The sequence below is a fragment of the Dermochelys coriacea genome, chromosome 1 (assembly GCF_009764565.3).
Source record: "Dermochelys coriacea isolate rDerCor1 chromosome 1, rDerCor1.pri.v4, whole genome shotgun sequence".
Taxonomy (NCBI): Eukaryota; Metazoa; Chordata; order Testudines; family Dermochelyidae; genus Dermochelys; species Dermochelys coriacea.
In genome coordinates, this window is record NC_050068.2 from 123,858,329 (window position 1) to 123,879,828 (window position 21,500).

Consider the following 21,500-nt stretch of genomic DNA (forward strand, 5'->3'; position numbering starts at 1 on the left):
TATGATAATATCATTTGGTGCAACTAGTGTCCCATCCTGTCCAGGAATGTAGTCTTCCAGTTGGCAAAAAACTCTGGCATCACGACCTTTTCCACTGCAGTCCACATTGACCTCTGTAGCTCACAAGGGCCTGCATAACAATGGAGTAGTGCCCTTTGCAGTTTATGTGCTCGTGCTCCTTGAAGAAGGCAAACTATGGGCACATGAGTTGCTCTTGTGCAGTTCGGAAACCCCATTCTCACAAAGCCAGCAACTATCTCAATTATCTCAGGAATATCTTTTATGCCTGCACACTTGGGTAAACCACAAGCCTGATTGCCTCAGAAACCTCTACCACCATTTTACCCGTGGTCAACTTTCCAACACTAATCTGGTTGGCTACGGACCTGAGCAGTCTGGGATACTCCGCTTACAGATGGCTATAGCAACCCACTTCTAGGTGTGCATGGGTGCCCTCAGATGAGTTTCTTTATGCTGGAAGGTCAGGGCAAGCTGCTCACAAAGCTCCAGGAATGTGCCTTTCTTCATATGAAACTCGTGGACCCACAGCTGGTCATCCCAGGTCTGCATGATGATGTGATCCCCCCAGTCTGTTCTTGTGGCCTTGCACCAGAAGTGTCAGTCTACACAGGGGGCCTCAGCGGCTATTCTGAGTGTACTGAGCAGCGTCAGCCATTGTGAGTCTTCCATGTCTGGATATGCCACCTCCTCTGCTGTCTTCTGCCCCATCTTAAGCTGTGTGAGGTTCCTTTGATGGGTTAAAAAATGCCACCGAAATGTCCACCAGCGCCTCGGGGAAGCAGTGCCCGTTTTCTGACACAGGAGTGAAAGCGCAAGCAAAAGAACCTATTGAAAAGGAGTCTCCTCCATGTTGCTTTGCAGGCTATGCAAGGGAATCTATGATATGATTGGTTTGACTTGGGTCTGCATGCTGCAGTGTGGATGCCAGAGCCCCAGGTTTGAGCAAGGGCTAGAAAATTTGTAACGTAGAGTTAAGAATCAGTGTGGATGCTCAAGCCCTGAGTTTTCTAACACAGGTCAGTTGACTCGAGTCCCACTAACCCTGGGCTTACATTACAGTGTAGACATACCCTAAGAGCCTGATTTGATTTTTGGAGACTAGATGTACCATATTATGAAGTGATGCTGGGCAGTAAGATTTTTTATAGGAAGGATATTTCTCTTTTATGATTTTCTCTAAATTACAGTGGGCACCTTTACAGGATAAATAAATGCCTAACGCTTGGTGTACTCACTGCCACGGAATCTATGTATGTTGCCCAGACAACTGGCAAGGCCCCAGTATCAGCTGCTGCAGGTAGTCCCTGCTTTCACAGAGAGAACTTGTAGCTAAAAATAATCTAGTGTCTCCCCTTCCAGCTGACAGTAGAATTTGATGTTTGCTGAATGGATGAATAGATTTTTAAAAGAAAGAAGTAAAGCTGATTGAAACCCTGACAGAATCTGTGCTGCTTTGCTGAGTAATCTAAAGGTGCACAGCAGAGTTGGACTGACTTCTTTTCTCCATTGGCAGGCTGCTTAATTATCAGGGAGCTGAAGAGGAAGTTCCACCTAAAAGAAGAGGGAAGTTTGGGGCTAATACCTGCTACATGAGAAAATTAATAACTTTTTTCTTGGAGAGTGAGGTAAGGAAAATGTAGATTGTGATAGACAGATGAGGGAGGAGCCCTTCCAAACCAGTGCAGCTGGCTGAGAATTGGTACTGAGGTGCTGCTGGAAGTTGGAGGGAGAAGTGGGGTGAGTGGGGAGGAGACTTCCTTTTGAAAGGTCTTTTTGGTTGCATGCTCAGAACTGTTGATCTTGGAACTTGATACTTTCTCAACTCTAGGATGAGCTTCAGTAAAGTAAAACTGTACGTGTGCTTTCAGTTGTACTAGACCTCTTATTCTGCAGTTGTATCAATGCTGAGAGGTGGTGTGGGACTGGCTTTCTGGAAAAACTAGGGCTGCTCAGCCAGGGATAGTAACTAAAGTGTAACTCATTTCAGGCTCCTGAATGGGAGTGGGCGTTTTAGGTGTTACCAACAGCAGTCAAATAGTGATATTCAGGACAGCTTTGGGGAGACTAGTCTTTTTAGGAAATCTTTTTTTTTGTCCTTTAAGTAACTTTTTTTCTCTTATGCTGTTCCTCATGTATCAAATTGAAGAATTATAATTTAGTTTGGGTCTAGTAAAAAAAATACACACATTGAAAAAAATACGGTTTTACAATGAGAGAAAGGGGGAAATATGTAATAAGCTGTATTCACATTTCAGTAAACATTTGATCCTCTAGGCTTATGTTTTTTAATCTCTAGCTCCATAAACATGCTACGTACCTTGTAGACAGCCTGTGGGATTGGGCAGGCAGTTTGCTGAAGGACTGGGAGTGTATGACCACTCTTTTATTGGAAGCTGCTGAAGAAGAAGGTAGGTGAGCTAAAACCTTAGTGTTGCCCAAATTACTCTTGTTTTATTTACTAGAAGAAACTTCCTTCACCTTCAACTATAGCACCTTGAAGAGCATCTTGGTTGCATAGAGCCACAAAACAGTTTTGGCTCTGTGTCTTACCATGACTCAGTGCCCTCAAATATTGATGCAGTATTCCTACGAAAACCTTGTGAAACACTATCCAACACTTATGCCCTGAATATTTATGCCTCTCAGTGACTCCTCCCTCCTATCTTCTTTCTCCCTCCTTCCTTGCTGCCTGCTGGGGGACAGAAGGTGAAGAATGTTTCTTCTCTCTCTCTCTCGGCTACTCAGAGGGTGAAGAAGGGATTCCAGAGGTCGCAGTGTGTCTGTTCTGTACTATTTCCACCTCAACAGTCAGGTGTGAACCTTGTGAAGGTTCAGGCAGCTTGGGAGCACTGTGGTGAATGGCTCTCCTACTTGTTGGAGGAGAGAATCTCCAGTCTGATCCCTGGATTGCAGAAGAGGCACATATAGGGCCCTGTGGAGCTATATGTGGTTCTAGAGTCACATTGAGCTAAAAGTTCCCAAGAAGACGAGCCTCAGGTCTGGTGGAAGAGAATGAAATTTCATTGGAGTTAGGTCTGAATTTAGCCTGTTCTCTTCTGGGGAAAGTCATTTCTGCAACACTGAACCTATTGCTTTATTTGGCAAATGCAGTGGGATCCACTTATAATAAACATAGTAAAATTTATTTTATTCTAAAGTAAATTAAAAATTCCAAATAGTTTCTGTGAATCACAATGTATGTATTGTAGCTGTGGTTGTAGTGAATCACACAGAATAACTTCACTATAAGATGAGAAGAAAAAAGACTTCGCTACATGAAGGTTCCTTTGTATTCAGAAATCTTAATTTACCTTTTACATTTCAAGGGGCATATTGGTTTTCATGGCTGAGTTAAGGAACCTAAATGCACTGATCTCATTGAAACAGAGTAGTATGGAGCTGATGTTCACCACTGTAAAGGAAGAGGCTGAGTTGAATTTAATGTCGTTTTCAGAAGTCAAATATTTTAGAGGGTTTAGTTTTATGTAGAAAATGCCTTGAACGCTGTTTATTGCGGCAGAACTAGAGGCAGTTCTTTGCTGTGGGATCAAAGCATATAGGTCTAGATTTTTAAAGATATTTTTAGGTACCTAACTCCCAAAGGTGCCATAGAAGAAATAGTTGCTTTTTTCACTCTGTATAACAGAAAATAATTCAGTTCACATTCAGGTTGGACTTAGCAAACTTTCAGTAGTTTTTTAGCAGTATCTCTCTCTCTCCCCCTCTCAAAGTTGTTTTGAGGAATGAGTAGACTTTCCTCATTAGCCATTCCTACATCTTCACTTTTCTTTTGTGAGACACTGAAGAGACGATGATTTGCTTACAGCATTGAGTGATGCCCAGGAGAGCGCCCTCATTGAAATTATCTTAGTGACCATTCGAGAAGCTGCTAAAGGTCACCCTCCTGTGGGCAGAGGAGCAGCTAAGAAGGTCAGTGGGTTTTATTCTAATATATTTATTATGTGACAGTCAAATTTGTCCTCCCTACGTGCTCTGCCAAAAGTCCTTTTCTAGCCACAGGTACGTCGGCAGAAAGAGAGCAGCATTGTTTTTACAAGACAAGCGCAATGCCTTCTGACCATCAGACAAAACATCTTATTGGTGGATATTGAATGAGATGAACTTTAGAGGAAGTTCAGCTCTGTGGAAGCATGTTAATGACACACAGTGACCATTTTATCCATCAGTAGATGTCGTTATAAAGCAGCCTACATCCAAACAGCACTCTAGCTGTTCAACACTAACTCAAGTATTTTATTAAAAAAAGGGGGGGGAGGGGAGAGAAATCCCATGGGGGAAAACATCTTTGCCTCAGCCAGGTGGTTTATGTTAGTTAAAGGTATATTGATATGCAAAGTTAACCTTGAGGTAGGTGTAAAATTCCAATCAACTCCAAGAGTATTTTATAATTGAAGCAGAATGCTTTGTCTGTAGATCCTGTCAGCGAAAGAGAAGAAAATACAATTGGAAGATTGTAGCAAAATTACTGAGCACTTTATTGTGGTGCTTCCTCAGCTCTTGGCAAAGGTAACTAGCAGCTGTTCCATGAGCGCATGTTAAATATTTCATTAAAATTCCTGCAGCACACTCATATCCTGTTTTCCTCTGCAGTATTCAGCAGATGCTGAAAAAGTGGCGAACCTCCTTCAAATTCCCCAGTATTATGATTTAGATGTTTACAGTACTGGACGTCTGGAGAAGGTGAATAGGAATTGGGGCAGTTGGGTGTGTGTGAAATATAACAAATTTATGAGACAATTTACAGGGAGTAGTGAGAACTTGTTACAGCCAGGAGACTGTTGGGACATGAAGAATACTTATACCCTGTTGAAACCCTTCATATTTGAACTGAGGCCACCAGGGAAATGCTTTAACATTTGTCTGTATGGATTTAGCAAGGTTGGCCTAAGGCCCTGGTGGATAATGATTTATGGCTTCGTGCAGGAGGCCCAGCTTTGGGAATAAACTAATTCTTCTTGCTTCTTGACCTCTTGTTGGGTGGAGAGTAGGGGGAGTTACAACATGTATCCAAGTTGGCATCTCCCAGCAGCTTACTGCAGAATGAGGTTGCATTCTCATTGGAGACTATCTCCCTTATCAGCTGCTGAGGGAGGGTAGTAACTGCAAAGAGAAGAATGGGGATAGTATATCTGTATGTGGAGGAGGGGAATTCAGGAATGGAAGGATGAAATCCTTGAAATAGCAAAGCCCATACGTAAGTGGAGTGGATTGCTCAAATTAACCCCCTGTAAATATCCATAACAAGGCAAGGGAAAAATCACATCCATGTACTTCCACCACAAAAAATTAGCTGAGGGGGGGCCATAAAGCAGTAGCAATATGGCAGAAATGTTTGTGTAACAAACAATACTGTCAGTGACCCACTCATGGGAAGAAGCCCACCACAGAATGGGCTCTGAAACATGCTTCATCTTTGTTACTGCAGCAGGCAACCTTGTGTCCAGAGGGCCCTTTCTTTGTCCTTTTCCCCCTCAGTCTCTTCTACTACTATTATTTAGAATCATGTGTATTGCTAGACTTGGGGCTGAAATAAGTAATTAAGGCTTTAGGAAAATGTTAAGCTATACAAGTATACGTACAAAATGATGGGGTCTAAAATAACCGTTACCACTCAAGAAAGAGATCTTGGAGTCATTGTGGATAGTTCTCTGAAAACATCTGCTCAGTTTGCAGCCACAGTCAACAAAGCTAATGGAATGTTAGGGGAATGAAAGGGATAGAAAATAAGACAGAAAATACCATAATTCCACTATATAGATCCAGGACACACACATATCTTTAATACTGTGTGCAGTTCTGGTCACACCATCTCAAAAGAGATGTATTAGAATTGGAAAAAGTATAGAGAAGAGCAACAAAAATGATTAGGGGTATGGAACAGCTTCCATATGAGGAGAGATTAATAAGACTGGGACTGTCTAGCTTAGAAAAGATATGGGGAGGTGGGATATAATAATGGTCTATAAAATCTTGACTGGTGTGGAGAAAATGAATATGGAGTGTTGTTTACACCTTCACATAACACAAGCACTGGGAGTTACTTCATGAAACTACTAGGCTGCAGGTTTAAAACAAACATAAGGAAGTGCTTCTTCGTACAATACAGTCAACCCGTGGAACTTGTGGCCAGGGGATGTTGTGAAGGCCAAAAATATAATTAGATTTTATAATGTAGATAATTATAATTAAAAAAAAGACTAAGATAAGGTCAGGAAGGAATAGTCCATTGTTCGCCGTTAGCCAAGATGGTCAGGGGCGCAACCCCATGCTCTGGGTGTCCCTAAACCTCTGAGGTCCAGAAGCTGGACTGGAGACAGGGGATGGATTGCTGAATAATTGGTATGTTCTGTTCATTCCCTCTGAAGCATCTGGCACTGGCCACTGTTGGAAGACAGGACATTGGGCTAGATAGACCATTGGTCTGACTAAGGGCTTGTCAAACACTCACATTTATAGTGCTCTAATTTGCTGGCTCAGGGGTGTGAAAAATCACCCCCCCGAGCGCAGCAAATCTGAGCGCTTTAAAGCGCTAGTGTAGACAGGCTCCTAGCGCTCGGAGCTAATCCCCTTGTGGAGGTGGATTACCAAAAGCACTGGGAGAGCTCTCTCCCAGCGCTCGCGCACAAGCACACTTGCACTTCAAAGCGCTGCCGTGGGAGCATAGCCATGTCCTCAGTATAACCGTTCTTATGTGACAGTAAAAAAGGTCTGTTATGAGAACTACAGCAACAAACAAAATCTTGTCCTGTAATCCCTGCCTGTCCTCCCCAAACGGGCATTTATTTTGTTTTCAGTTGTGTAAAGTAAAAAGACATAAACATAAATAGGCATAACTTTGACTTGACTGTGTCATCTTGATAACTTGCAGCACTTGGATGCTTTGCTGAGAGTGGTGAAAGACATTGTAGCTGAACACTCTGACATGGATGTCCTCGAGGCTTGCTCCAGGATGTATTATGTCCTCTGCAATGAAGAACTGGCCATCCACAGGAGGGCGGATCTTGCCAGAACTCAGCTGATAGACGAGCTGGTGGACAAACTTAATGAGCTGCTGGCTGACTCTTGGCACGAGGTGCGTGTGACTGGAAGTAGAAATATATGAAACATTTCAGGATCAAAATGAAATAAATACAAGGCAGAGATGTGAAGACTGGTAATATACTGGTTTTTCTTTGCTTGGGGAGAGCAAAGTTTACAGAGGTAATCTGAATACTCTGAAAGGGCTGTCTGTTTACATTTTAAAGGAGTGAAAATTGTGTTCTGGCAGGAAGAAGGGGAAGAGGAGGGATGATGTAGTTTATGGCACTAGGGAATGGGATTTCTGGGCATGCACTATCATGTGGATTCTTATGGCCAGAGCACCAATGGATATTCTAGCACTGAGCTGCAGAGGGTTAATGTTGCTATTTGAAAATGCCCATCTAAGCACTAATGATCTGTTAGATGTAAAGTATTTTAGAGGAGGTATAATTCTACATTTATACATATTGGCAGTAATCAAAAAGCTCTTTATAACTTTGCTGCTGTTTGAAGGGTTTTTTTAAAAGATAATTCTGCAGGTACTATTAGATCCCATTAAAATAGCTTTTGTGACTTGAAAGTAGCTTTTGCTTTTTGGAAGAAGGACTGCTGAATCTCTCTCCAAGTTTTTCATTAGTTCTCAAAAGGAGAAACAGCCGGTGGAGATATGAATAGCTTGCTGGCTGATTTCAACAACAGGAGCCTGTAGCTGATGAACTGTGCCATCGCTAACAGGTGTCATGCCATAGTATGGGAGTTCAGACAAGTGGATTTTTATTGGGTGCTGGGATACTGTAAATGTGTCAGGCCAAAAAAATCACATTGGATTTATTTTGGTAGTTTAAATAGACATCTATTCCAACGTGTGAGTATTTTTTAAATTAGAAATAAGCTTATAAGAGGTCAACTGGGATTCTTGAACACTTGTGTAGTGTGGACCACAGCTAAATAAAGAGGTTGTCTCATGGAACCCTTCTCTTGTAATTCTTGATTGGAAGGAGTACCTCCTTTGCCATTTGCGATTCTGTTGTATCCTTGTGGAAACTATGGCAATTGCATATATGGGAAAGTAATATTAGGAAAGTATTTAATGTATTTTTAGCTGTCTTTGTGACTTGGCAGCTGAAAACAAGGAGAGCCAGCACCACGTGAGCAGCTAGCTCTCTGCAGACCACTAGCAAGTGCTTGATGGGTCAACAGTGACCACACACCACAATGTGAGAGAGTCTGCATTAGACTGCTTTGTAGTTTTAATTACCAAGACACTAGAGGCAGCTGTGGGATGTTCAGTTATGAGGATGTTATAATGCATAGCATAGCAGCATGGCATTTCCCAGACATATAACTTTGTTCCAGCCCGTGTATGTTATTCTTTATCTTAGAGAGGGGTCTAGGGAACATAGTCGAAGGGCAAATGGTTCCTGAAACTGAGACGAAGTCTAATTCAAGCCTGTGGTTAGTAGAGGAGCTAGCAGCTGGCCCACAACACCTCTGTTCATTCTGTTCTCTTTCCTAACTCATGTGATTTAGGGAGAAGGTCTTTGCACAGATGAAGAAGGAATTTGCCGAATATATACCACTTTGAGAAGAATAGCAGCTTTTCATAAGTGAGATGTTTATTTACATGATTACTGCCTTCCTCTCCTATACCGTTAGCACACTGTAACCTCGCCGAGCTGCTATAAAAGCAGGAATTGCTGTTGGTTGGCTGGCTAATCAAGCTTACATAAAAGAATCAAAATAGTCACTAAGTGTGATGTTTGTGCATAGAATGGTCAGGTGGAAGTCCTTTTATCACAAGTACTTTTTCCTGTCAGTTTCTAGACTCTCCTAAGCGTTGGCAGGCTCTCTGAGCAGAGAATTCTTTTTGAATTTACTAGCAGGGCTTGAGTGGCAGTGATTAAGTCAATCAGAGGTCTGCAAGTGGGCTGCTTATGGGATTGGGATATCACTGTCTGCCTGTAGGCCCTTTCTTTTGGGCTGTTTCTGTATCCTCTGTCTTAGCTGGATACCATTTGAGCCACCTTAGTGTCGAGACCCTCCACGCTGAATGCCAGTAAGAGCACTATCTTTGATAGCAGGCACAATATGTTAACTCTAATTTGTCTGGTCTCCAATTCTAAAAGAGCAAGTCTCTGAAGCCCTGCTCTCATGTAGTGCAGAGTGCTCTTGCTTGCTCACTAGTGGCCCAGTTCTGCAACCCTTACTCACCTTGAGTAGGATCTTACCAATGACTTGACTGAGACTCCTCACCAAGTGAGTGTGGCAGAATTGGGCCATGGGTTAGGAGTAGCTTTCCCTTCATCTTGCATTGCTGAGATTCCCTGTAGCTCCAAATACTGTTTAAGGCACGAAGCCTGAGATCTCTGTTGGGAAGTACAGTAGAATCTCAGAGTTATGAACACCTTGGGAATGGAGGTTGTTTATAACTCTGAAATGTTCGTAACTCTAAATAAAATGTTATGGTGGTTCTTTCAAAAGTTTACAACTGAACATTGATTTAATACAGCTTTTAAACTTTACTATGCAGAAGAAGAATGCCGCTTTCCCTTTATTTTTTTAGTAGTTTGTTTAACACAGAACTGTACTATATTTGCATTTTGGTTTTTGTCTCTGCTGCTGCCTGATTGTATACTTCCAGTTCCAAATGAGGTGTGTGATTGACTGGTCAGTTCGTAACTCTGAGCTTCTACTGGATGAGTGTTCGGAGAGAGCTTTCCTGGTTTGTGTAGGAAAAGTGTAGAAGTTCAGTTTCCTTCTGCATATTCCCATTCCTTTGGCTCACACAAGTTGCATTTTTTGTAGCAGGAACAAGACTCAGTGATAACTACTGAAACAATAGGCTAAAGGCTATAATTAATATTAGGCCATACTAAACTGTATTTCCCTTTTCCTATCTATACTGGAAGATTTCAGGCATCTCTTCTTAGCAGGTTTCATTGTAGAGGAAACAAATCATGACCAGCTTTAACATTTGTCATCAAACTGTAGGAAGATCCTTGTGCTTTACCTGCCAACGTAGAGTCGGTATAGATGGAGGTAGTTTATTTCCAAATTAATTCTATGGATCATAGGGAACAAATGGATCCAGCACCTGCAAATTTTAATTTTTGTGTGCAGTGTTTGTCAATTAGTTTTCACTGAAAGTCATTGTTATCCATTAGATGCTGGCAAAAAGAGGATACATTTTACTTTTTATACTTGTAGGTGAGATTTTTCTTACTTCCCCTAATAAATTTAGGTATCACTGTGAAGGTAATCAGCTCTCTTCACCAAATAAAAGCATAATCTCTTTGGTAGCTGTGATCATTTCTTTAGGAACAGGTTGCATGTAGGGAGAAATGGGATTGTTAAAAACAGTAGCTTTTATCTCAGGGGTGGGCAAACTTTTTGGCCTGAGGGCCACATCGGGTTTCCGAAATTGTATGGAGGGCCAGTTAGGGAGGCTGTGCCTCCCCAAACAGCCAGGTGTGGCCCGGCCCCTGCCCCCTATCCAACCCCCCCCACTTCTTGCCCCCTGATGGCCCCCTGGGACCCCTGACCCGTCCACCCCGCCCTGTCCCCTGACTGCCCCCAGACCCTCTGCCCCTGACTTCCCCCTGCTGCCCGATCCAACCCCTCCTCTCATTCCTGACCACCCCATCCAACCACTCCTTCTCCGTGACCCCCCCAGAACCCCTGCCGCTGACTGCCCCCGCCACCCCATCCAACCCCCCCTCCTTCCTGACTGCCCCCATTCAACCCCCGTTCCCTGCCCTCTGACTGCCCTGACCCCTATCCACAGCCTCGCCCCCTGACCACCACCCCAAACTCCCCTGCCCCTATCCAACCCCGCCCCGCTCCCTGCCCCCTTAACGCGCTGCCTGAAGCACCAGTGGCTGGCAGTGCTACAGCTGCGGCACTCAGAGCACCAGGACAGGTAGCCGTGCCTCCCAGCTGGAGCCAGCCACGCCACCGTGTAGCACGGAGCACTGGGTCGGGCTGTGGCTCTGCAGCTGTGCTGCTCGGCAAGAGCTCGCAGCCCCGCTGCCCAGAGCATTGCACCAGAGGCTCAGTGAGCTGAAGCTGTGGGGGAGGGAGAACAGCAGTGGAGGGGCCAGGGGCTAGCCTCCCAGGCCAGGAGCTCAGGGGCCAGGCAGGACGGTCCTGCAAGCCAGATGTGGCCCGTGGGCCATAGTTTGCCCACCTCTGTTTTATCTCTTCTCTTTATGATTATTTTAGTGTGGTATTTCATTTCCTTTTTGACTGGCAGTGCTCACAATCTCACCAAATGGAATCTCTATGGGAAGACTTCCAAGCTGCTGGTTTTTGAGATGGAGTATGGGAGTTTACCTGTTCAGGTAAATTGATGATACAGAGCACTAATAAAGCATTTAGCCTATCAAAGTACTTTACAAACATTAACTGAACTTCACATTAGAACCCTGCATGGGACTATTTTTTAATCCTGTTCCTGTCCCGCCCCACAATATCCACTTTTGCCGACTTCCACATTTTTATCCAGGTCCCACCCTCAAAAGCCTTAGATCCCACAAATCCTGCAAGAGAGAGAGACTCCTCCATGCTACTAAAATAAACCCCCAACAGCAACACAAAAGAAAATGGTCAGTTAATATATTGTGTATATATAAACAGAATTCAGACACAATTTTTACCACTAAAAGTATAAAAAAAAATCTTGCTTAAACCATGTAAAAACAATACTTTAACTCCTGTTATAATAGACACCAAATCTCTTTCTATCCCTCACTTAAATTTAAGTATTGAAACCTTCACTTAAAAAAAAAAAAAGAAAGAAAAACTTGCTTTACGTTGCTGAAATTCCATATATAACAAGCTGACAAGAGATTTAGTGCTTTCCCACAAATTACTGCAGTCGGTTTTTTCCCCCACCCTATCCCGCCTACAACAAAATACATTTTACCCGCTCCTGCTATTATGGCAGCAGGTCCTGTGGGACCCCCGGGATCCCAGTCCTGCTTCAGGGCTCTACCTTACACAGCATCCTTTGAGGGAGATGGATGTTGTTATTCCCATTCCACAGCTTGGGAAACTGAGACACAGAGAGCCACCTTCATTTCTGGTATAACCCTGTTGAAGTCAGTGGAATTAGGACATGGATTAATTTAATGCAAAGATTGTCCAGTGCTGTGCTGGGGGTGTTATTCTCTGAGTCTGGAGTAGTTGTTTGCTTAGAATCAGAGACAGGGCTTCTCTTTCTCAATTGTGCAATGTCACTCTGAACAAAGTACAAATAATTCAGGGATTTGCTTGTCATTCGCAGAATAAATTTCGCTAGAAGTGAAAATATTTCAGACCCATTACTTACAAAATGAATATAATGAAGCCAATTTGCTTATTAACTATTGCTAAGGTTGTGAGTTTGTCAGGGAGGTCATGGATTCCGTGATTTTCCAGGGTCTCTGTGACTTCTGCAGCGGCCGATGCGGCTGGCTGAGGGGCCACCTGAGCAGCTGGGGCAGCCCCTTGGCCAGCTCCACTGGTCGCTGCTGGGGCAGTCTCGGGCTACCGTACCCTCCACTCCAGCAGCAGTAGGAGTTTGGGTGTGAGAGGGGGCTCAGAGCTGGGGATTGGGACACAGGAGAGGGTGAGGGCTCTGGGCGGCGCTTACCTTGGGGGGCTCTCCAGAAGCAGCAACATCCCTCCTTGGCGGAAGCGCGGCCAGGGTGGCTCTGTGCGCTGCCTCTGCCTGCAGGCATTGCCCCTGAAGCTCCCATTGGCTGCAGTTCCAGCCAATGGGAGCTGCGGAGCCAGTGCTTGGGGTGGAGGCAACGTGCAGAGCTGCCTGGCCATGTCTCTGCTTAGAAGCAGAGGGAGGGGGATATTTCTGCTTCCGGGGAGGCGTGGAGCCAAGTAGGGAGCCTGCCAACCCGTCCCCCATCCCAGCACCAGTGGGGGTCCTGAGCCGTGCCTCCCAGTACCCGTGGGGGTCTTGGGCTGCCCCCCCATAGCACTCGGGGGGGGTCCTGGGCTCCCCCCCGGGCTCCCCCCCTCCCCCCCAAGATTTAGTCGGGATATATAGTACTAGTCTTGGATAGGTCACAGGCCATGAATTTTTGTTTACTGCCCGTGACGTCTCCATGATTTTTACTAAAAATACCTGTGTCTAAAACGTAGCCTTAACTATTGTCTAAACTACAAACCTCAAGCTGTCTGTTCAGCTTTAATGCTAATTCTGATAGCCTCCACTGGCCATGATTACCTAGTGCAAGTTTAACAAAGCACTTAAGCATGTGCTTAGTCTGCATTGAAGTCAATGAGCCTTAGTGCTTTACTGAATCAGGAACTAATCCAGAGACAAAGGTTCGGAGGAAATCATGCTTAGTTGCATGTAAACCTACTGAATCTGCTTTTGGGATCTAAATGTCTCATGCTGCAGAAATACTTATACAAGCAGCATACAGAATATGAGATGTTGATTCTTTGCTTTCACTACAAAGCCTTTCACATTATTAAAAGATATGTACTTTTATTTGCAGATGATCCTACCAGCTCTACAGTGCACATACTTTGCTCTCTTATGGCAGCTAGCTTCAGTTGTGGAGAGGTCATCTTCCAAGGTTGGCCAGTGCAAATAATTCTGAAACCAAGTGGTGCACTTGAAAGGTTCACATTTACTTGCTGTCCTTTGATGGCTGAAAGAGACACTCTTTCCCAAAATGTTGCTGTGAACATTTTGTTGGAGAAACCAAATTAGGATTAGGCATTTCTCTCTCCTAAGTTTTAATATTGGAAAAGAGGAGACTTTTTAAAATCTCTGTAAGGGCATAATTAAATTAAACAAGTGCTTATCTGTGTTCAGTGCAAAGTTCTGTGCTTCTGAATCCTGGCATATGGTGGAGACAAGGATTGCTTCCTAAACAAAAAACAGTGAAAATACAATATTCAAAGAAAACCCTTGTAATTTAGTCTTTACATACCGTATATTTGTTTGTGTTTAGTGCACTATGGTATGCATGAAGAATGCCCAGGGAAAGTGTTAGGCAATCTCACCATCACTTTTCTGTTACAATTATTACTTGTGAATTGATACTACGCAGCATCAAAAGCATACTAAGCACTTCAATGGGGTATTTTAGTTTTAAATTACAAAAATGAGAACTCGCCTACATTTTGATCCATGTGGAAATAAAAACAACGGTGTAGTTTCTCTAGAGATTTCTGGCTGCACTGAGTATTGCTGCTTTCTTCAGTCTGTTCTCTTCCTCTTTTGTATCCCTGTATACAGAAGATACTGACATGGAACTCAGAGTAGCAGCCGTGTTAGTCTGTATTCGCAAAAAGAAAAGGAGTACTTGTGGCACCTTAGAGACTAACAAATTTATTAGAGCATAAGCTTTCGTGAGCTAAGTGAGCTGTAGCTCACGAAAGCTTATGCTCTAATAAATTTGTTAGTCTCTAAGGTGCCACAAGTACTCCTTTTCTTTTTGACATGGAACTGGCATCTTTTGTTTTTTGATATTTCGGAAGTTATAGAAGGGTGCTGACTATTTAGGGACTGATTCAATAGATACACATGTTTTGGTGCTCCACTCCTGTCCTTGGCTACCTAGGTGTCAGTGCCCATCATTTCTCTAATCTTTGTTTTTTCCTCCATAAATTTTTAGGAGACTCTTTTGGCATTGAACAGAGAGTTGAGATTTTTCTGCCAGATTTGTGCATGCTACCTCAGCCATAAAGATAAAGATTTAAGTGAAAAGGTCAGTGGCTCTGTAGGGGCTAGTTTGTTTAATGGTGTGTTTTGCTCACTCCTCCTTTAACTCCTTTTCTTCATTTATTTTGCTTTTTAAAAATCTTATTTTAAAATAAGTGGTGTCCTTGTTAATGAGAGCACTGAACTACCACAGCGTGCTCCATATGCACAGGAATACATCTGCATGGAGTCAGGTGCAGGACTGGGGGCTAAGTCTGAGTTGCATTGTTAATTAAAACTGAACTGAAAATGTAAATAGGAAGATTTTTTTCCTCTTCAACAATAACTTATCCTAAATGCTGCCACTAGTAAAATCCTTGGGCTGCATGTAGCCAGCTCTTCATTAATAAAATATATTGTAAGGATTTGCAAAATATTCTTAAATTTTACATGTAAAATAATAAGACTACTAAAATGCACAATGTAATATAACTTTCCTCCTCCCCCCACAACTTTCCCAGCGTCTGGGCTACAATATAGGTCTCTGGCACTGAGGAGGAAAGAAACAGATGAAGTCTAGAAGTTTGAGCACAGGACTGGATGCTATGAACTCCTGAGTTCTAATTGCAATTCTGCCATTGACTCCCTCAGTCTTTCCATCTCTAAAGCAGAGATAACGAAATTTACCTTGAAGCGGTGTTGTTGGGATGGATTAATATTTGTCAGATGATTTCAAGACTAAATGTATTAACATAATTATATAAACTGGAGTCACAGCATGGTGTGTGCTGTGGTGTCACCCTGGATTGGGAGTTGGCAATCTGTGACTCAAGGAAATTTAAATGGATGGTGGCAGAGAAGACAAAAGGTTGCTCTTTATGTTGCTGATGTGCTGTGAATGCTCCTTCTAACTTGGGTAGTTGCCAGGGCACTTTCAACACTTATTATTGAAGTAAATTGAATTTTCATATTTGCATTTGCAGTTCTCCTTTTAACAAACACTGTTGGTGTGAGTGTATTTACTGCTCTCGTTTGTTTATAAATGCCTGAAAAAATGGGTTTAATGGCTGAGAACGTAACTACAGAAATGGAAAATCAGGGACAAAGTGCTCAGTAGTTCAGCTTCCCAGACTTCTAAGAAGAGTGACATTGGCATGTGACAGAATGCAGCTTCTTTATACAAGGTAGAAAATCTTTAGCAGATCAGGGTGGGGATTAAACATGCAGCTCTCACAAGGGCATCTCCAGAAGGGCTGAGCTATGGTACTCCATCCCTGTGAGACCAGGCTCAAAGACAGAGCTTGATAATGGAGATGAAAAAATAACATTGTTCTGGTGGCTTTCCCTCAAATTCCTAAATCCTTGTTTGGCATGTGTATGTTACAGGCCTTCATGATACTCTGTGATTTACTGATGATTTTGAGTCACCAATCTTCAGGTGACAATGAAGCTGTAGGAGTCCTTCAGTATCTTCCCAGCACATCCCTTCAGTCAAAAATGCTCTTGTTTATCCAGGATCATGTTTTCACAGAGGAGAAAGAAGAAATCAAAGGTCAGCCACTGTCCTCAGCAAGGAAGTAAACTAACATTTTCTGATGTCATTCATCTGCAGCATTTGACATTGCCAGGCTGTGGGGCTGCTAATTTTTTTGATTTCCTTACAAATAGAGCTGTAGCATATGAATACAAACAAAATGGATCACTCAGTATACACAGATTTATGTCTGCTGTGGCTTTATCAGAGGAGGTATTGCTAATTGATTTTTATATGGAAGGGGCTGAGGTACATAGTACAGTGATGGGTAGCACTATCAAACCTTGAGATAGATTTCAATGGGTTAGAATTATTCTGTTAACCACGCTCCTGGAGGGATTTTAGGTGAGGAACTGTAGATCAGTTGATGTATAACAGTTCGAAGCCATCAAACTAAGGGATAATATGTATTATTTGAGTGAGTTTGATTTTGCAGAACGTATTATGGTATTTGCTGTTCTTCTATCATTTTCAAACAGATTTAGAATAGTAATGCAATAATTAGGTTTTGTTGTGAATGATTTTGAAAAGATGCTGCTAATCCTTTGTAGTACCAAGGATGCGGCTATACGACCTTGATAAATTGGAGAACTGGTCTGAAATCAACAAGAGGAAATTCACTTAGGAAGGAAAAATCAAATGCACAACTACAAAATGGGTTATAACCAGGTAGGTTGTAAGTACTGCTGAAAAGGATCTGGGGGTTATAGTGGATCAGGAATTGGGGCCTGCAACAGAGTCAGTCTCTGGGCACCCTAATGAATGCAGCGGGCCTGTCGTAGGCTGCCTTATTGGCTACATCACTTGATTAGTTGGAAGGGTCAGCAGACTGGCTCTTAAGCAACAGTTCAGTGGCTGCTTCAACCATTTGCCCACAGCTGCAATAGCTCCTGCTCCCATCTTGATTTCAGTCCTGCTCCTGTCTTGTTCCCAGCCTTATTCCAGCCCTGCTTTTGCCTGGAACCCTGCCTTGGACCTAGCTTTGCCTCACTCCAGGTAACTCAGTTCTAACCCCTTTGATCCGATTACATCTGACCTTTGACCCTAGGCACCGACAACTGTTCTAACCAACCAGACTCCTGGTCAGACCACTAGGCATGCCCATCCACGCCCTGGTCACTGATGATAGTGGATCACAAATTGAATAAGAGTTGTGAAAAAGGCTAATATCATTCCAGGCGTATTGACAGGCGTGTTGTATGTAGGACATAGGAGGTAACCATCCCACTCTACTCGGCACTGGTGAGGCATCAGCTGAGTCCAGTTTTGGGCACCACACTTTAAGAAACATGGACAAACTGGAGAGAGTCCAGAGGAGAGCAACAAAAATGATGAAAGGTTTAGACAGCCTGACCTCTGAGGAAAGGTTGAAGAAACAGGGTATGTTTAGTCTTGAGAAAAGAAGACTGTGGGGGGATCTGATAACAGTCTTCAGATATGTTAAGGGCTGTTAAGAAGAGAACTGTGATCAATTGTTCTCCATGAAGGTTGGACAAGAAGTAATTGGCTTAATCTGCAGCAAGGTAGATTTAGGTTAGATAATAGGAAAATCTTCCGAACTATAAGGGTAGTTAAGGTCTGGAATTAGCTTCTAAGGGAGGTTGTGGAACCCCCCCATTGGAGTTCTTTAGGAACAGGTTGGACAAACACCTCTCAGGGATGGTCTAGGTTTACTTGTCTGCCTCAGTGCAGAGGGCTGGACTAGCTGACCTTTAGAGGTCCCTTTCAGCCCTACATTTCTATCATAGGTTCAGAGTAGCAGCCGTGTTAGTCTGTATTCGCAAAAAGAAAAGGAGTATTTGTGGCACCTTAGAGACTAACAAATTTATTTGAGCATAAGCTTTCGTGAGTTACAGCTCACTTCATCGGATGTATTCAGTGGAAAATACAGTGGGGAGATTTATATACGCACACAGAGAACATGAAACAATGGGTGTTATCATACACACTGTAAGGAGAATGATCACTTAAGATGAGCTATTTCCAGCGGGGCGGGGGGGAAGGGAGGAAGAAAACCTTTTGTAGTGATAATCAAGGTGGCCCATTTCCAGCAGTTGACAAGAACGTCTGAGGAACAGTGAGGGATGGGGGGGTGGGGAAATAACATGGGGAAATAGTTTTACTTTGTGTAATGACCCATCCACTCCCAGTCTCTACTCAAGCCTAAGTTAATTGTATCCAGTTTGCAAATTAATTCCAATTCAGCAGTCTCTCATTGGAGTCTGTTTTTGAAGTTTTTTTGTTGAAGAATAGCCACTCTTAGGTCTGTAATCGAGTGACCAGAGAGACTGAAGTGTTCTCTGACTGGTTTTTGAATGTTATTATTCTTGACGTCTGATTTGTGTCCATTTATTCTTTTAAGTAGAGACTGTCCAGTTTGACCAATGTACATGGCAGGGGGCATTGCTGGCACATGATGGCATATATCACATTGGTAGATGCGCAGGTGAACGAGCCTCTGATAGTGTGGCTGATGTGATTAGGCCCTATGATGGTGTCCCCTGAATAGATATGTGAACATAGTTGGCAACGGGCTTTGTTGCAAGGACAGGTTCATGGGTTAGTGGTTCTGTTGTGTGGTGTGTGGTTGCTGGTGAGTATTTGCTTCAGTTTGGGGGACTGTCTGTAAGCAAGGACTGGCCTGTCTCCCAAGATCTGTGAGAGTGATGGGTCGTCCTTCAGGATAGGTTGTAGATCCTTGATGATGCGTTGGAGAGGTTTTAGTTGTGGGCTGAAGGTGATGGCTAGTGTCGTTCTGTTATTTTCTTTGTTGGGCCTGTCCTGTAGTAGGTGACTTCTGGGTACTCTTCTGGCTCTGTCAATCTGTTTCTTCACTTCAGCAGGTGGGTATTGTAGTTGTAAGAATGCTTGATAGAGATCTTGTAGGTGTTTGTCTCTGTCTGAGGGGTTGGAGCAAATGCGGTTGTATCGTAGAGCTTGGCTGTAGACAATGGATCATGTGGTGTGATCTGGATGAATGCTGGAGGCATCAGCTCCACCCAGAAAGGCTTCATGTCCTGCAAGGGCTGCTATGAACATAACTTTGTCCTCCAAACCACCATCGAAATGGCCAGAAGGGCGCGGAGGCAGTGCACGGTAGCATGGCTCGACCTGGCGAATGCCTTTGGGTCCATGCCCCACCACCACATCTTTGCCACGCTCCAGGAGTTTGGGATGCCAGAGAACTTCCTCCGTGTGATCAGAGAGCTGTTCGAGGGATGCAGCACCACCATTCGCTCGGTCGAAGGGGAGACCGCCGAGATCCTGATCCGGAACGGAGTTAAGCAGGGCTGTCCCCTCAGTCCCATCATCTTTAACCTCACCGTGGAGCCATTGCTGAAAGTGATCTCCAATGGCACAGATGGCTTCAATCTCCACGGCGAGAGGGTGAGCGTCCTGGCTTACGCGAATGACCTGGTCTTGCCTGCAGACGAACCAGAGAACCTACAACGTATGCTAGATGCCACCAGTCAAGCTGCCGATTGGATGGGACTCTGCTTCAATGCAGAGAAGTGCGCATCTCTCCACATCGACGGCAGCAAAAGGGACTCGGTGCAGACGACAGGGTTCCAGATCTAGGGCGAACCCATCATTCCCCGGTAGAGGGGCAGGCATACCAGCACCTTGGCACGCTGACGGGTTTCCGTGTCCGACAGACACCCGAGGACACCATCCAGGAGATCTTGCTGCCAAGATCGATGCCTTCCTGCTAGCACCGTGGCAGAAGATAAACGCCCTGCACACCTTCCTGATTCCCCGCATCTCTTTCGTCCTAAGGGACGCTGTGGCGAAGGTACCCCTCAACAAGGCAGACAAGATCATCCGGCAGCTGGAGAAGAAGTGGCTGTTCCTTCCCCAGAGAGCCAGCAATGAGCTGGTTTACATTGCCCACAGGCAAGGCGGTGCCAGTGTTCGCCGCATGGGTTACCTGTGTGACATCGCGGTGATCACCCACGCCTTCCGCCTGCTGACGTGTCCCGATGCCACTGTAAGGAACATCGCAGCAAACGCTCTCCATGACGCAACAAAGAAGCGGATCGGCAGAGCCCCCTCCAACCAAGACACTGCCAGATTCCTGAGCGGTTCTCTGGATGGCAAATTTGGACGGGTGCAACATCACTTCACTGTGGTCCCGCGCTCGCAATGCCACGCATCGCCTGGGGAAGTGTATCGGCTGCCGCTGAGAGTGGTGCGAGGAGCGCCAGGAGCTGGGAGTCCTGGTGCCGCAGATTAGGTCCAACGACAACACCATCATCACCCCGAGCGCCAAGGGCATGCGGGAGAGGACCCTGAAGGCAGCCATCCACTTGCTGTACATGGAAACCCTGAAGCGTAAACCGGATCAGGGTAAAGCCTTCGAACTGACCAGCAAGTGGGACGCCAGCAACCACTTCCTCACCGGGGGTGGCTTCTCCCGTTTCGCCGGCTGGCAGTTCATCCACCGTGCCCGGCTCAACTGTGTCCCGCTCAACGGAGCGTCCACCACGGGAACCGAGACAAGCGTTGCAGGAAGTGCGGCTACTCCAACGAGACCCTGCCACATGTCCTGTGCAGCTGCATGCCCCACTCCAGAGCCTGGCAGATGCGCCACAATGCCATCCAGAACCGCCTGGTGAAAGCCATTGCACCGCGCCTGGGGAAGGTCGCCGTAAACTGCGCCATCCCCGGTACTGACAGCCAGTTGCAACCTGACGTGATAGTCACTGACGAGGCCCAGAAAAAGATCATTCTCGTCGACATCATGGTCCCCTTCGAGAACAGGACCCCGGCCTTCCGTGACGCCTGAGCTTGTAAGCTCGAAAAATACACCCTCCTGGCAGACACCCTGAGAGCGAAGGGCTACGAGGTGCAGATGGATGCCCTGATCGTCGGAGCCCTGGGCGCTTGGGACCCCTGCAACGAGCAAGTGCTGCGGACCTGTGGGATCGGTCAACGCTACGCACGGCTCATGCGGCGCCTCATGGTCTCGGACACAATCCGATGGTCCAGGGACATCTACATTGAACACATCACCGGCCACCGACGGTACCAGGAGGTGTGAGCTGGTACAACATCGTGCATTAACTATGGAAAAGGGACTGAGAGACTTTTTCCATTGGACCATATGAACCGGAACATAAACTCACTGAACATTAAATCCCACCAAATGAGGGTAGATCCATCCTCATCAATTACCCTGATCCCACTGAGGGTTACTAAAAGAAACTACAGCATTTGCTTAATGAAAAAGCACAAAAACAAATCCGCACA

At 44.7% G+C, this 21,500-nt stretch overlaps 1 protein-coding gene across 1 annotated transcript in view; it reads left to right on the forward strand.

Annotated features, from left to right (window-relative positions):
* LOC119849888 (cohesin subunit SA-2-like) overlaps positions 1-21,500 on the forward strand; it is a 110,892-nt gene that overhangs the window by 65,535 nt on the left and 23,857 nt on the right. The window contains 11 exon segments of the mRNA XM_043495771.1: positions 1,535-1,646; positions 2,318-2,429; positions 3,848-3,951; positions 4,456-4,548; positions 4,633-4,722; positions 6,911-7,114; positions 8,593-8,669; positions 11,315-11,402; positions 13,563-13,643; positions 14,691-14,783; positions 16,103-16,268. Coding sequence (XP_043351706.1) covers positions 1,535-1,646; positions 2,318-2,429; positions 3,848-3,951; positions 4,456-4,548; positions 4,633-4,722; positions 6,911-7,114; positions 8,593-8,669; positions 11,315-11,402; positions 13,563-13,643; positions 14,691-14,783; positions 16,103-16,268 — 1,220 coding nt within the window.